The sequence below is a fragment of the Bombina bombina genome, chromosome 1 (genome assembly GCF_027579735.1).
Source record: "Bombina bombina isolate aBomBom1 chromosome 1, aBomBom1.pri, whole genome shotgun sequence".
NCBI lineage: Eukaryota > Metazoa > Chordata > Amphibia > Anura > Bombinatoridae > Bombina > Bombina bombina.
The window spans coordinates 1417660965-1417677791 of NC_069499.1; the positions used below are offsets into that span (position 1 = coordinate 1417660965).

A 16827-nucleotide genomic window follows, 5' to 3' on the forward strand; every position below is an offset into this window, starting at 1 on the left:
CGGCACCAACCCTCTGAAAAGCACTTCCTCGAGCCGTCAGACTCTCCCCTAACCTCTCCTCCTTTAAACATTCCCTAAAGAACTTTTTGTTCAGGGAAGCTTATCACCCGACTCATTAACAAATTAACTTCACTAACCCAACAGTTGCCCTCATCTCTCCCACTAATATCATTCCCAACTTTGCAGTCCCCACCTCCTGTTTCCCATCCTCCATCTAGATTGTAAGTTCCCACGGGAATAGGGCTCTCAATTCCCCCTCTATATGTCTGTAAAATGTTGTCTTTTATTGTATTGTTTCTCTGTTGTACTTCTATCCTTCTACCCATGGGCAGCACTGCAGAATCTGTTGGCGCTTTATAAATAATAATAATAACATAAGTGCACAAGCCACTGGTTGTGCAGTACTTCCTCTAGCAATGCCTGTCAATCACCACAGATGAACAAGTTTTGGGTGATTTAGGTTAGGAAGCAACAGTCTGGCTTCTTAAATTGCAGTTTGAAGACTTTCATGAGCGAGCCTGCACTGTAAGGGCTGCATAGCTACCTCAACAGTTTGAGAAATGGAGCCCTTAGTATCAATTACTTGCTTGTATGAGTATCATGCTCCTTATTTAGCCTCAACATGCTGTAGGTACAGGATTAAAATAACATTGTACTAAAAACATTTCTAATTAACACTCACCTAGATTACGAGTTTTGCAATAAACAGGGTGCGTAACTAACACAAAAAAATGAGCGGTACCGCACTTTCCATATCGCTGCCTTTATGAGTTACTGAAAAACCTCCTTGTGTGTTATGGTGCGTTAAGCTTCATACCGCACAAAACCCAAGGGCTGAGTTTACGTGCTCGTGCTTGCTTTCCCCCATAGATATCAATGGGATAAGAGTGTTAGAAAAAACTAACACCTGCGATCGCGGAATGGCAAATCGCCGTTATGCAACCCCATTGATGTCTATGGGAAAAAGAAAGTTACTTTTAAACCTAACACCCTAACATAAACCCCTAGTCTAAGCACCCCTAATCCGCCACCCCTGACATCGCTGACACTAAATAAAGTTATTAATCCCTATTCAAATCAGCTAATAGGATTTCAGTAGCTCTCATCATATTGGCTGTTTTGAACAGCCAATAGGATTTCAGTAGCTCTCATCCTATTGGCTGCTTTGAATTTGAAGAATCAAATCAGCCAATAGAAATGCAAGGTCATTTTATCGTAGTGTTAGGTTTTTTTAAATTTGTAATTTAGATTTTTTTTAATTCATGTTTTTATTTAAATTTTATTAGAATAGAAATGTTTGGTTAATTTATAGTTTTATGTTAGTTTTTTTTTATTTCACAGCTAAGTTTTTATTTATTTAAATATAGTTATATTGTAACTTTTAATTTAAAGTTAGGGGGTGTTAGGTTTAGGTGTTAATAGTTTAATTTAGTGTTTTGCGATGTGGGGGTCCGGCGGTTTTGGGGTTAATAAGTTTAGTTTATTAGTTGCAATGTGGGGGCTGGCTATGTAGGGGTTAATAGCTTTATTTAGTGCCTGCGATGTCGGGGAGCGACGGTTTAGGGGTTAATAGGTTTATATAGTGTTGGCGATGTGGGGGTTAATAGGTTTATTTTAATGTCGGCGATGTGGGTGGGCGGCAGATTACGGGTCAATAGGTTTGTTTAATAGTCGCAATGTGGGTGGGCAGCAGATTAGGGGTTAATAGGTGTAATATAGTATTTGCGATGCGGGAGGGTGGAGGTTTGGGGCTTAATAGGTAGTTTATGGGTGTTAGTGTACTTTGTAACATTTTAGTTATGAGTTTTGTGAAACATTTTTGTTTTGACAAATCCATATCTACTGGTCTCAGATGGCGGAATGGATCGTGTCTGTATAGGCTGTAACGCAAGCATTTTAGCTGGACCGCACAACCTGTAATACAGCGCAATGCAAAATACCGCACTCAAACGTAATTTTTTGGAGTGTTGAATCGACGTTGCGTTACAGGCTAGAATACTTGCGGTATAGCTATACCACCGTGACTCATAATATGCGTTACCGGCCATTCCAGCGCAATAGCCAAATTTTCAGCGGTAATAGCTGTACCGCACCATAACTCAAAACTCGTAATCTAGGCCACTACAGGGAGTGCAGAACTATTAGGCAAATGAGTATTTTGACCACATCATCCTCTTTATGCATGTTGTCTTACTCCAAGCTGTATAGGCTCGAAAGCCTACAACCAATTAAGCATATTAGGTGATGTGCATCTCTGTAATGAGAAGGGGTGTGGTCTAATGACATCAACACCCTATATCAGGTGTGCATAATTATTAGGCAACTTCCTTTCCTTTGGCAAAATTGGTCAAAAGAAGGACTTGACAGGCTCAGAAAAGTAAAAAATAGTGAGATATCTTGCAGAGGGATGCAGCACTCTTAAAATTGCAAAGCTTCTGAAGCGTGATCATCGAACAATCAAGCGTTTCATTCAAAATAGTCAACAGGGTCGCAAGAAGCGTGTGGAAAAACCAAGGTGCAAAATAACTGCCCATGAACTGAGAAAAGTCAAGCGTGCAGATGCCAAGATGCCACTTGCCACCAGTTTGGCCATATTTCAGAGCTACAACATCACTGGAGTGCCCAAAAGCACAAGGTGTGCAATACTCAGAGACATGGCCAAGGTAAGAAAGGCTGAAAGACGACCACCACTGAACAAGACACACAAGCTGAAACGTCAAGACTGGGCCAAGAAATATCTCAAGACTGATTTTTCTAAGGTTTTATGGACTGATGAAATGAGAGTGAGTCTTGATGGGCCAGGTGGATGGGCCCGTGGCTGGATTGGTAAAGGGCAGAGAGCTCCAGTCCGACTCAGACGCCAGCAAGGTGGAGGTGGAGTACTGGTTTGGGCTGGTATCATCAAAGATGAGCTTGTGGGGCCTTTTCGGGTTGAGGATGGAGTCAAGCTCAACTCCCAGTCCTACTGCCAGTTTCTGGAAGACACCTTCTTCAAGCAGTGGTACAGGAAGAAGTCTGCATCCTTCAAGAAAAACATGATTTTCATGCAGGACAATGCTCCATCACACGCGTCCAAGTACTCCACAGCGTGGCTGGCAAGAAAGGGTATAAAAGAAGAAAATCTAATGACATGGCCTCCTTGTTCACCTGATCTGAACCCCATTGAGAACCTGTGGTCCATCATCAAATGTGAGATTTACAAGGAGGGAAAACAGTACACCTCTCTGAACAGTGTCTGGGAGGCTGTGGTTGCTGCTGCACGCAATGTTGATGGTGAACAGATCAAAACACTGACAGAATCCATGGATGGCAGGCTTTTGTGTGTCCTTGCAAAGAAAGGTGGCTATATTGGTCACTGATTTGTTTTTGTTTTGTTTTTGAATGTCAGAAATGTATATTTGTGAATGTTGAGATGTTATATTGGTTTCACTGGTAAAAATAAATAATTGAAATGGGTATATATTTGTTTTTTGTTAAGTTGCCTAATAATTATGCACAGTAATAGTCACCTGCACACACAGATATCCCCCTAAAATAGCTATAACTAAAAAAAAAACTAAAAACTACTTCCAAAACTATTCAGCTTTGATATTAATGAGTTTTTTTGGTTCATTGAGAACATGGTTGTTGTTCAATAATAAAATTAATCCTCAAAAATACAACTTGCCTAATAATTCTGCACTCCCTGTATAAGTACTCATTAAGAACAGGCTCCATAACAAAACATAACAACAAACAATGGTCAAACAAACTTGTTTAATAACAATGTACTTGTGATTAATATGAATGGCCATTTTACTTATGAGTTTAAAGAAACAAAACAGTTAGACAGGGCATAGGAACTAGAGCAGCGAAGGGGGTAAGTCGCGCAGTGATGGTCAGCAAATGTAAATATATATGTATATGCTTGCATTAAGCATAAACATATATATTTACAAGAAACACACAATTCCCATAGACCACAATGTAATGGCACTTTTCTGTGTTGTGATTTTTCACCCTCTGACTTTAGCCCCCAAAAACTGCTAAGTGCAGTTTTTTAAAAAAAAGCAAACTAACACTTAAGTTTTGGGGCAATTGGGGGACATTTAATTTTCTGAGCGCTAATTGCTACCGCAAGCTGGCGGTAGCGATAACCAGCCACTTGTAATGGCTGGTTAAATTTGCCCGTTTGCGTGAGTGCATGTGATAATTTAGCGCTCCACTTGTAATATAGCCCTTATAGGTATAGATACATAGGTATAGATATATTTAATATATACATATATATATATATATATATATATATAATATATGAATACCTATTTAAAAATATATTGAACATATTCTGCTGTGTGCAGAACATTGGAATAACAATTATTTACAGTAAATACACAGAAAATCATTATATTAAATATGAATATTGCAAAAATATGATCTTACATTTTTTCATCTGGGCTCCAGGGCACTTATATATATTTCTATATATGTGTAGATATGTATGTATGTGTTTATATGTGTATATATGTCTGTAAATATATATATATATATATATAAATATACACATATATACACACTTAATACATATGTACACATACACACACACACACATATATATATATATATATATATGTTTGACAAAGGGGGAAACCCCGAAACGTTACACTTTGAATAAAGTCCACATCAGTGGTGAAATATAAGACCTATGAGTGCGGTCTCTGCTTCTGTTTATATTATTTCTATGCACTGCACCTAGGCATTATATGGATAACGAGAGTGCTTGGTGACCACAATTTGCCTATATATATATATATATATATATATATATAAAAATGGTAAAGACACTCACCGTTATGAACAAAAGTCAATTTTATTTACCATGATGTTTCGGGGTGGTGTCCCTTCATCAGATGTATATACAATGTGTGTAAAACTTACCCCTTAAAGGGACAGAATACTAAATTCCCTTAAAGTGTTTTCAATTACTTTTTTTTTACCAGCTGCAGTGTATAAAATGTATGAGATTTGCTTTTTAAAGGCTTATCTGTGTATATGAATTAGCTGATTTTGTGTTTTGAAGCCACTACCTAATAAAATGGGTTGAACTTGTAGGTATAATCAGATATCATTACTTTATCACATTGTGTAAATATACCTGCTTCTTTATCTTATATCTGTCCATAAACCAATCACCAATACTTGGAGAGAACAATGGAAAATTAACATTTCACTACCTTATCTCTTCTATAACCCACTGGGAGTGTAATTTCTTCTACTGGCTGTGTAAATACAACTTGGCCTCGTGGCCAAAAACATTTTCAGGATGGGTGGGGATACCACAGGCTAAATAAACTATTTTAAATGCCAATATAAGGTTAATGGAAATACTTGTAAACAATTTAATATACTCCAGCAGGTAAAGTGGATCATTGGGAACAAATTAAAGGGGAGAAATTTTTTTGAGTAAACTGTCCCTTTAAATTCCCTCCACCTTTGACTGACCGCAATGTTTGACAGATCGATGGCATACTCCATGTGCAATTCATGTCAGACAAGCATCTAAAAACAAAATGTAAAATTACCGTTTTGGTGTTAGCAACATAACAACGTAAGTATGCGACTCATATTCAATCTATGGTGTGAACGGGAGTGTGTTCAATTCATCTTTGCAAAGGTATAACATATACTTAGTCATTATATATGTGAACCTGGCTATGACAGTATGCCCAATTCGACTTTAACCTCTGGTGCAGCTAATTGATACTGCTTAGATCCGGAGGGCATGTAATATAATTACATTAATAATAATAGACATTATATCATACGTCTCCTGACATTCCAAGGGTATTTTACAAATTAATTAACTGTATAGCAGAAAAAAATGTGTTGCACAAAACAATTTTTACCATTGCATAAACAATTGAAATACAAGGAATTATCACAACCCAATTAATCTATATATAAATATTAGTAAGGATTTTAGTCAATGTTGTATAGATTAAAATATATTACATTTGTACACGGGACTCTCCTGATTATGTTGGGAATAAGGTTAATTATATCTCATTATAACCAAACTAAATACATACAGTGGGGCAAAAAAGTATTTAGTCAGCCACCAATTGTGCAAGCTCTCCCACTTAAGAAGATGAGAGAGGCCTGTAATTTTCATCATATGTATACCTCAACTATGAGAGACAAAATGTGGAAACAAATCCAGACAATCACATTGTCTGATTTGGAAAGAATTTATTTGCATATTATGGTGGAAAATAAGTATTTGGTCACCTACAAACAAGCAAGAATTCTGGCTCTCACAGACCTGTATCTTTAAGAGGCTCCTCTGTCCTCCACTCATTACCTGTATTAATGGCACCTGTTTGAACTTGCTATCAGTATAAAAGACACCTGTCCACAACCTCAAACAGTCACACTCCAAACTCCACTATGGTGAAGACCAAAGAGCTGTCGAAGGACACCAGAAACAAAATTGTAGACCTGCACAAGGCTGGGGAGACTGAATCTGCAATAGGCAAGCAGCTTGGTGTGAAGAAATCAACTGTGGGAGCAATAATTAGAAAATGGAAGACATACAAGACCAGTGATAATCTCCCTCGATCTGGGGCTCCACACAAGATCTCACCCCGTGGGGTCAAAATGATCACAAGAACGGTGAGCAAACATCCCAGAACCACACGGGGGGACCTAGTGAATGACCTGCAGAGAGCTGGGACCAAATTAACAAAGGCTACCATTAGTAACACACTACGCCACTCAGATCCTGCAGTGCAAGATGTGTTCCCCTGCTTAAGCCAGTACATGTCCGGGCCCATCTGAAGTATGCTAGAGAGCATTTGGATGATCCAGAAGCGGATTGGGAGAATGTCAAATGGTCAGATGAAACCAAAGTAGAACTGTTTGGTAGAAACACAACTCGTCGTGTTTGGAGGAGAGAGAATATTGCGTTGCAACCAAAGAACACCATACATACTATGAAGCATGGGGGTGGCAACATCATGCTTTGGGGCTGTTTCTCTGCAAAGGGAACAGGACGACTGATCCGTGTACATGAAAGAATTAATGGGGACATGTATCGTAAGATTTTGAGTGCAAACCTCCTTCCATCAGCAAGGGCATTGAAGATGAAACGTGGCTGGGTCTTTCAGCATGACAATGATCCCAAACACACCACCCGGGCAACGAAGGAGTGGCTTCGTAAGAAGCATTTCAAGGTCCTGGAGTGGCCTAGCCAGTCTCCAGATCTCAACCCCATAGAAAACCTTTGGAGGGAGTTGAAAGTCTGTGTTGCCCAGCGACAGCCCCAAAACATCACTGCTCTAGAGGAGATCTGCATGCAGGAATGGGCCAACATACCAGCAACAGTGTGTGACAACCTTCTGAAGACTTACAGAAAACATTTGACCCCTGTCATTGCCAACAAAGGATATATAACAAAGTATTGAGATGAACTTTTGATATTGACCAAATACTTATTTTCCACCATAATATGCAAATAAATTCTTTCCAAATCAGACAATGTGATTGTCTGGATTTGTTTCCACATTTTGTCTATCATAGTTGAGGTATACCTATGATGAAAATTACAGGCCTCTCTCATCTTCTTAAGTAGGAGAACTTGCACAATTGGTGGCTGACTAAATACTTTTTTGCCCCACTGTATGTACATGCTATCTCTGGTATAATGGTTTTACACTGTTAGAATCTATCCTAACTTATATGTATTATTCTGTCTCAAAAAAAACATTGCATGTCAAAATGTGTATTGAGTCCTTTAGGGACCAAAGTGTCCAGCGTATGGATCCACCTGGTTTCACGTTGCAAGAGAAGTCTTTTTTTATCCCCCCTTGACTTAGGGGTCGGAGGTGTTTGATGATAATATATATCAGAGGTCAGCAACAGTGTGTTCGGCCACTAAAAAGTGTTTTTGGCAACAGGTTGGTCACTTGCACCTGTGTCAATCGCATGTCGTATGGCAACACTGTCAATTTCTTGTTTAAACTTTCTAGTGGGATCACTGGATAGAGTTATATAAGTATATTCATATCACTTAGTAAGTTCATGATCTCAGCTCTATAATCAGAGTAATCAGTGGAGGCTCCTGCATATGAGCACATCGCACGTGAACCCCTAAGAAAAAAGAAAAAAAAATACATTTTTTGGCTGAATAATTATTATTATTTTTCCAATAGCCCCCCTATTGGAAAAATTATATTTATCCAGCCAAAAAAATTTCCATTCTAGACTGTCCAGTTTAATAAAACAAAATCCGTTTTATATACCTCTATACCTCTCTACCGCACGTGCGGTAGAGAGGCATAGCCTGCCATAGCCTTTGCACATTTTTTGTAAGTGCCTGATGTGCCGCCCTGGGACTTTTAAGAGCAAGCTCAGATGCTTGGCAACATGGCAGCCTCCACACACGTATTGCTGTGGAGGCTGCCATGTTTTTATAAGCAGCAGAGGTGGGACAGGTAAAGCGGATAAGCCTGACAGCAGGCTGAGCTGAGAGCAGCTGAATGAAGGTGGGTCAGAGTTCCAATGTTTGCCGAGAGGCAGGGGAAACCAGAAACACTGGGGAAACGGTGTTGTGTAACAGCTACAAGGGAGCTTAGTAAATGTTTGCAATATGCGCAAAGTCCATTATTGTGCAGCAGATCCCTTTGCGCATGCAAACGTTTTTTCTAAGCTCCCTTGCTTGTGACATCACCTAGCGCCACATCATCGCTGGAAGTGAAGCACCTCCACTAGCTCCTGAGCGCTGCCTGAACGCGTCCTTTGAGTTTGTGGGGTAAGTACCGGTGTCACTATGCTTGTGACTTGTGTTATCGCTCCCTGCTTTAAACTTTATAGGCTCTAACTCCACCATCCATTCCACTAACCAGAAGGAAATCAAGTTTTGCATACTCTTCTTTGAAAATGAATCATTTAGCACAGTAATAGGTTACCTTAATTAATTTATTAATTTATTATTATTTTATTTATTTTTGTTCTTTCAAGAAGATGCAGCTGCCTTTATAGTTTAGTTTGTGCACGGCATGATGGTAATTGTAGTTCCTATGCCGTTCACAATTTTAAGCAGGAAGGCAGAAGTGCCCCAGAAGCTCCTGCTTCTTTTCAGTGCAGAGTGTGTCCTGTGTAGGCAGGGCTGGAAACAGGGCTGTTTTTAGGCAAACCGAGGAATTGCCTGACGTGCCATTGCCTCATTTAAAATTTGTCAGCACTCTTCTTTGGTTCCCAGTGCGTGGGGTTAAATTTTAGAAATGTCTGTTCAGTATCAGCTCAGCAGCTGTCAGAGAAAAGTTCTCTTTTCCGATGCTGCAGAGGTCTTTGACTCTATCGGTGCTGTGGAGGAGGGGCATCATGTAACGTTGCAGGGAGACATAAAAGAGGAATAAAGAAGAGAAGTCCCGCGGAATGTTGTGTTCAACTCAAGCTGTGAGTGAGCCCTAATACAGTTATCGTTTTCATATTCTTTTTTTTATTTTTATAAAATAAACAGTTTTAGCACTGTGAAAGAGAAATGCAATGCACTATCTATCAGATATACATCCCTCTGGCATTCAATGACCATAATCAGTTTGTTTAATACATCTATTATTATTTTTTACAGTTTAATCCTTTCAACTCTGCAATAATATGTTAAACAGCCTGTTCAGGGTACACGGATATTAATTTACAGTAACTTTTGGCAGTTATTTTTAATTTTTTAAATAATAGTTTGATTTTATTCACATTTAGTTATGAAATGTAGCTAATATATGGCTGTGACCACTGACATGGCCAGACCAGACCTAACTGACTGACCACAAAAGAGCAGAAGTCAGTATAGTTGGCTTATATGGCTCATAAAGGAGAGCATATTGCATTGGATATTTGTAAGTGTATTTTATGTTAAATGAGAGAATACAAAAGTTTAAGCTAGACTGAAAGCATATATATTTATTTATACATATATACAGTATGTGTGTGTATGTAATATATATACATAAACACATATATATATATATATATATATATATACACACACACATATATATTTATATATATATATATATATATATATACACACACACATACATATATATATGTGTGTGTATGTATATATATATATATATGTGTGTTTGTGTAAAATCTATATAGTCTGAAAGCATATTATATATATATATATATATATATATATATGTGTGTGTGTTTGTATATATGTGTATATATATATATATATATATATATATACACACACACACAATGTGTATTGAAGAAGCTTAGCAACAACAATAAAATCATGTCATACATTATTACAGATAGATCAGCACTCCCACCACCACCAGACTATAAAAGCAGTATAGATAACCTATATATGTCTGTGTTTCTGCATGTAAGTGTGTATGCCTGTAAGTGTGTGATGTGTCTGCATTTGTATGTGTGTGTGTTTCTGTATGTGTGTTACTACCTTTATTCTTCAGTGTAGTCAAATCTAATAATGTGTGCACAGTCACACATGTTAGTCACTTGTGCAAAACATAAACGTGGGGGGGGCGGCAATGGTTCAGTCAGGGGCCCCAAAATTTCTAGTGGCGGCCCTGTCTGTGGGCAATATGTACCTCATAAAAACTACCATTCAACAGATACACTGGCACATTTTAATGCACTAATAATAATATTTAAATAAGCTTTCACAACAGAACCTATGATTTCATGTTGAACGTTTTACTGTTAAATTGTAACCTTTGACATGCAGCTCATAGCAGTGCATTGGTTCCTCTGAAGGGTTAATAGCAACGCAAAAGTCCCTGACCAGCTGCTGACTTACACACCTGTCCTCTAACAACATTCACTACACAAAAGGTATATTTTTGGAAAACTTTCAGCTCCCAGAAGGGGATTATGTGAAAAGTTTTCTTAGAGTGGAAAGTTTCTTTTCCTAAAGGGTGAGGCAGAACACTCCTCAAATAGAGACCCTCCCTGGAAAGGCTTATCAGCAATGTGAACTATTTTACATAACTAGTCCGTGAACCTCCATTTGAATAACCCATGGGCCACCACAACAATTCATAATTACTAGGGCATCACCTTTGTCAGCTTCCCTAAAAACTAACTGCATTATTTTTCAATTCTGTGAGTGGTTTCCATTCCTCACCAGTTAAATTCTTCAGGACCAGGCTTTTGTTATCCTGAATGGAGGCCTTTGCTTGTTGTTTGATAAAGAGTGTAAATGTACTTATACTAGGATTCTGGCTCTTGGTTTCAAAAGTATCCAAGGATTGGCTACAAAAGAGGAAGGACTTTGCGTGATAACCTTATGAGGTCTGACAACAGACCTAGTTATACAACTTCTACATGGCTTGGTGTCCCAAAACCAGGATGCTTCAGACACAGCGATTGCACAACTTGCAATGGATTTGTAGAGAGTACCTACTTTGCACATCCTTGGCACAATAAGAAATATGCCATCAATCATAGGGTCACATGTTGCATTGCATTTGTGGCAAATATTACATTAGCAAAACCAATGACGATCTTCATACACGTATGGCTAATAACAGGGCTGCCATACAACATGCGATTGACACGGGTGCAAGTGACCAACCTGTTGCCAAACACTTTTTTGGTGGCCAAACACACTTAAACTATTAATTAACCTACCCTTACTATTATACTACAATTACATTAAACTACCAATTAAATTAACTATATTACATATTAAAAAACCCTAACCCTACTCAAATTATTTAAATCTACTATTAAAAATGACTAAATTACAAAAAAAATAAACGCTAAGTTACAAAAAATAAAAAAACGCTAAGTTACAAAAACAAACAAACCACAGTATCAAAAATAAAAAAGAATTACACCTAATCTAATAGCCCTATCAAAATAAAAAAAGCCCCCAAAAATAAAAAAAAACCCTAGACTGGGCAGTAAAAGAGCCAAATGCCCTTTTAAGGGCAATGCCCATACAAATGCCCTTTTCAGGGCAATGGGGAGCTTAGGTTTTTTAGATAGGGTTTTTATTTGGGGGGGGTTTGGTTGGTTGGGTGGTGGGTTTTAATGTTGGGGGTGTTTTATTTTTTTTACAGGTAAAAGAGCTGGTTTCTTTGGGGCATTGCCCCTCAAAAGGCCGTTTTAAGGGCCATTGGTAGTTTATTGTAGGCTAGGGTTTTTTTATTTTGTGGGGGCTTTTTTATTTTGATAGGGCTATTAGATTAGGTGTAATTCTTTTTTATTTTTGATACTGTGTTTTTTTTTGTAACTTAGTGTTTTTTATTTTTTGTAACTTAGGGTTTTTTTTTTGTAATTTAGTAATTTTTAATAGTAGATTTAAATAATTTGAGTAGGGTTAGTTTTTTTTTACTATGTAATATAGTTAATTTAATTGGTAGTTTAATGTTATTGTAGTATAATAGTTAGGGTAGGTTAATTAATAGTTTAATATAGTTTAATTTAATTCTACAGGTAAGTTTTAATTTATTATAAGATAGGGATGTTGTAATTTTAATGTAAAGTTAGCGGGTTGTTAGGTTTAGGGGTTAATAGCTTAATTTAGTTTATGGCGATGTGGGGGGCTGGCAGTTTAGGGGTTAATAGGTTTAGTTAGTGGTAGTGATGTGGGAGGCCAAGGGTTTAGGGATTAATAACTTTATTTAGTTGTGGTGGGGTCCGGGAGCGGAGGGATAGTGGTTAATAACTTTATTTAGTTGCGGTGGGGTCGGGGAGAGGCGGATTAGGGGTTAATAATTTTATTTAGGTTGCAGCGATGTCGGGGCGGCAGATTAGAGGTGTTTAGACTCGGGGTATATGTTAGGGTGTTAGGTGTAAACGTAACTGGTTTTCTACCATAGAAATCAATGGGATATCTGGCAGCATCGAACATAAGCTTTCGCTGCTTTCAGACTCCCATTGATTCCTATGGCATCCGCGGCCTCCAGGGTGGCGGATTGAAAACCAGGTACGCTGGGCCGGAATAGCCGCGAGCATACCGGTTAACTATTTGATAACTTTGAAAAAGTGTCAAATAGTGCCGAATGTGTATTCGGAACATCTGTAATGACGTAAGTATCGATCTGTGTCAGATTGAGACCAGCGGATTGTATGTTACGTCACAGATTTCAAATTTTGCCGGTCCGTAGGCTTTGATAACTAGGTCGAATCAAGCTCGCCACAATTACGCTGCGGAATTCAAGCATATTTGCGGTTGACGGCTTGATAAATAGTCCTCAATGACTAAGTATATGTTATACTTTTGCACAGATCAATTGAACACGCTCCCGTGCACACCATAGATTGAATATGAGTCGCATAGTTACGTTGTTACGTTACTAACAACAAAACGGTAATTTTCCATTTTGTTTTTAGATGTTTGTCTGACATGACTTGCCTTAGTAGTTCTCATGCATGTGCAGTTTCGCATGGAGGACGCCAGGGATCAGTCACATATTGCTGTCTGTCAAAGGTGAGGGTATTAAAGGGGAAGGTTTTACACACATTGTATTTACGTCTGATGAAGGGGCACCACCCTGAAACGTCATGGTAAATAAAATTTACTTTTGTTTATAACGTTGAGTGCCTTTGCTATTTTCTAATACATTTTGTATTTTCCCTGCATGGAGCACCCTGGATGTTGCAAACGATTAAGCTGTTGAGTGCCGGACCCGTCTATTGCTACATATATATATATATATACATACATATCTATCTTTAGACATGTATATGTATGTATGTCTATATCAAATCCCTTTGCCTGCCTGATATCTCATATCTTTAAGCCTTTATAACTTTTATTTGCATTATTTTTTTTTTTATAGTTTTTCTTAGATGGTGTTCTTAGATGAGTGCAACTGTATTGTAAGATGTGTTTGTGATGTGTTTTGTGACACTTTTTTTCCTCGTACAACAGTCAACCAGAGCTTTGAGGTAGCGATAATCATTCTAGCGTAAATCGTGATTGTGCTCACGGGTTCGCATTTAATTTAAACTTGTAATACGAGCACAATTTAACTTGCGCGCAAACGACTGCGAAAACAAGATATCTCTTGCACGCAAGCAATAGCGCTCCAGTCGTAATCTGGCCATATGTAATTTATGGAGCCCGTGCAGCCTACTTACCAGCAGTTAAAAAGCAGCGGTCATATGATAATTCACCCCAAAATTGCTTGTTCAGGGGAATAAATAGGCTCTGCTCTCAGTAGGTAGATGTGTTGCATAATCGAGACACAACCCCCCATTGCAAGAACCCCTAACCTATTAACCCCTTAACAGCTAACCCCCAAGACCCCTAACTTAAGACCCCTAAGTTACACAAATTAAAAAACACCATTATCATTACAAAAAAAGTAAAAAAAACTGACCAAAAAAATACATTACCAAAAAAACCTAAAACAACAACCACTAAGACCTATCCTAAAACTAAAGTCCCCTTAAAAAAACCCTAAGCTAACACTTCAACCTACTCTAAAAATTGCCCTAGTCCAAGCACCCTAGTTGAAGTAAAAGTTATTAGCTCTTTTGCATAAAAGAAATCCCTATACTAAAATCAAATAACCCCCCCAAAAAAACAAAACGTGCTTTGAGTTAGCATGACTTCAGAGCTCTGGCTAACTGTTACGTGGTACTAAAAAGTTGCGCAAAACACATAAAAAAAAACATTTAACAATAGAGTTACACTCATTTTGACACTGTTTCATAAAAATTATGTGTAAAAAACTGCATTAAAAAGTTATTAGGGCTCAAAGATATGAAACATACTGTACAAGTCTTTTATTTTATTTTGTATCTAGGAGGTCACAACTCACAGAAAAATGTTTGCCTCACTATAACTGAGAGTTGTGTGTACTATTTGTTTATATTTATACATACCATACACAGTCACATTAAAGTTTATGATTATTTTTTGAAAGTCTTTCAAAGTTATACTAGCAATAAATATCCCTGAGTCATTCATTTTCAGTTCTCTGATTATTACTGTTGTTCCATTATTAAAGACTTCCATCTGATTGGCGAAAAGTGGGTTTACGATCTTGAATTCTGACAATGTGATTCGTGCAATATTGAATATTTTCTCATTTCCTTTAAAGTCCCAGGTAACATCGTATATAGGACGTTGCACATTTGTTGACAAAGTAACATTACCGCCTATAAGACAATTCACTTGGAAAAGGACATCCTGTTTTCCTAAAAAGAAACAGAATAGGCAATGATTAGCGATACGATAGTGGGATATTTTCAATTTAAAATTCACAATTGTTTTTAATAAAGTGTAACAAATAATTTGCATTAAAATAGTCAGATTAAAGCAGTAGCTATACAAGTATTAATTCAATTGCTTGCTTAAGTTATATTAAATTAAAGAGGAAGGAAGAATGAGTGAATGCTTTTTGTAAATTATAGTTTTGTGTTTTTCCGAATGAGAAAAATAAATACTTGCTCCAGGTAAACAGAAGATGCCATTATAAACCACATGCCCATAACTGCGAAAAGTTGTTTCCCTCTTTAAAGTTTATTAGTTTCTGACTTTTTAAAAATGTACTTAAAGTGACGGTTATCTTGACATTTTTTAAAATCAGGTTTGGAATCTAAATTATATTTTAGAAGGAGTTAATTGATCACTTCTAATAAAGATGTGCTGTTTTTAATCTATCTGTGCCATTCTAATTCCCTTGCTTCCTACTTCAAAACTCATATTTTTTATGAGCCAACTGGTTAAACTGTTCTCCAATCAGCACTCTAGCTAAAACAAAAGTGCTGTATGGCTAGAGCACTGATTGGAGAACACTTTAGCTTTCCTGAAACTTTATTAATAAATCTTTGTCTATTTTTTGACGCAAGTCCAGTGAGGGCTTTGAAGTGTGGTTATATATATATATATATATATATATATATATACTGTATATAGTAGAAAAAAAGTGCTGGTTCTCAATAAGCTCACTATATATATATATATATATATATATATATATATATATATATATATATATATATATATATGTGAAGGAATACTGGCACCCTCCTTTTGCTTATAAAACAAATCTTCTTTATTGAGTCATATTTAAAAGAATATCAAAAGTACAACAGCCAGAACACGTCTGACATGTTTCGGCTTAGTAGCCTTAATCATAGACGTGCCTAGAACAGGTGAACATCTGTTATTTAAAACAAGTGCTGTGTCTTTATTGGTCATTCATGAAAAACATACGACCCATTTTTAATTAGTTGTGTTCAACCAACCAAGTTAACCATTTGTATACCAAACCTTTGTTAAAATGACATGACTTGAACCAATGTTCCTGTATAATATAGTTGTAGTTAAACCAAGGTATACCTTGTCTTTTTCTAATATAAAAAAGTCAATGTAATATAAAAGTCAATGTAATATATTTTAAACCATTGTAAACTAAACAGTCATTGTCAAAATTGTTAATCATAGTATGCTCAAAACTCAAATGCTCATAAGAGTCTGCTTTTACTAATGTGTACTAGATATACTAAGAGCTGTATCAATCTAGCTGGAATAAATAATAAATAAAGGTTGTCACTATCAAAAAATTGCAGGTCATAAAGTTCTAAGTATGTAATAATTATAAATAGTCTTAGTAACCTGCTCTATAAGATATGTGCATAATTCATTATGACAGTATATATAGAGATCTCACTTGCAGAAAAAAAAAAAGAGAAAGAGTTCACCATATAATAATAATAAGGGGGGGGATCCCATTTGTCCATATTTAGTATTGCTAAAGTCCTCAATAACGGCAAGAAAAGAAAACTACACTACTTATAAATTCACTATCCAATGTTTTATTATAATATGTTATATTACATTAAATTGGGAAT

General features: G+C 36.9%; 1 protein-coding gene across 4 annotated transcripts in view; it reads right to left on the minus strand.

Annotated features, from left to right (window-relative positions):
* Positions 1–16827, minus strand: part of CD48 (CD48 molecule) — a 170928-nt gene that overhangs the window by 44838 nt on the left and 109263 nt on the right. For 3 of the 4 annotated variants that reach the window (XM_053705352.1, XM_053705351.1, XM_053705349.1), the window contains exon 2: positions 14854–15168. In XM_053705352.1, the coding sequence (XP_053561327.1) occupies positions 14854–15168 (315 nt within the window). The remainder of the gene's footprint in view (positions 1–14853; positions 15169–16827) is intronic. The other variant, XM_053705355.1, reaches the window with a different exon arrangement.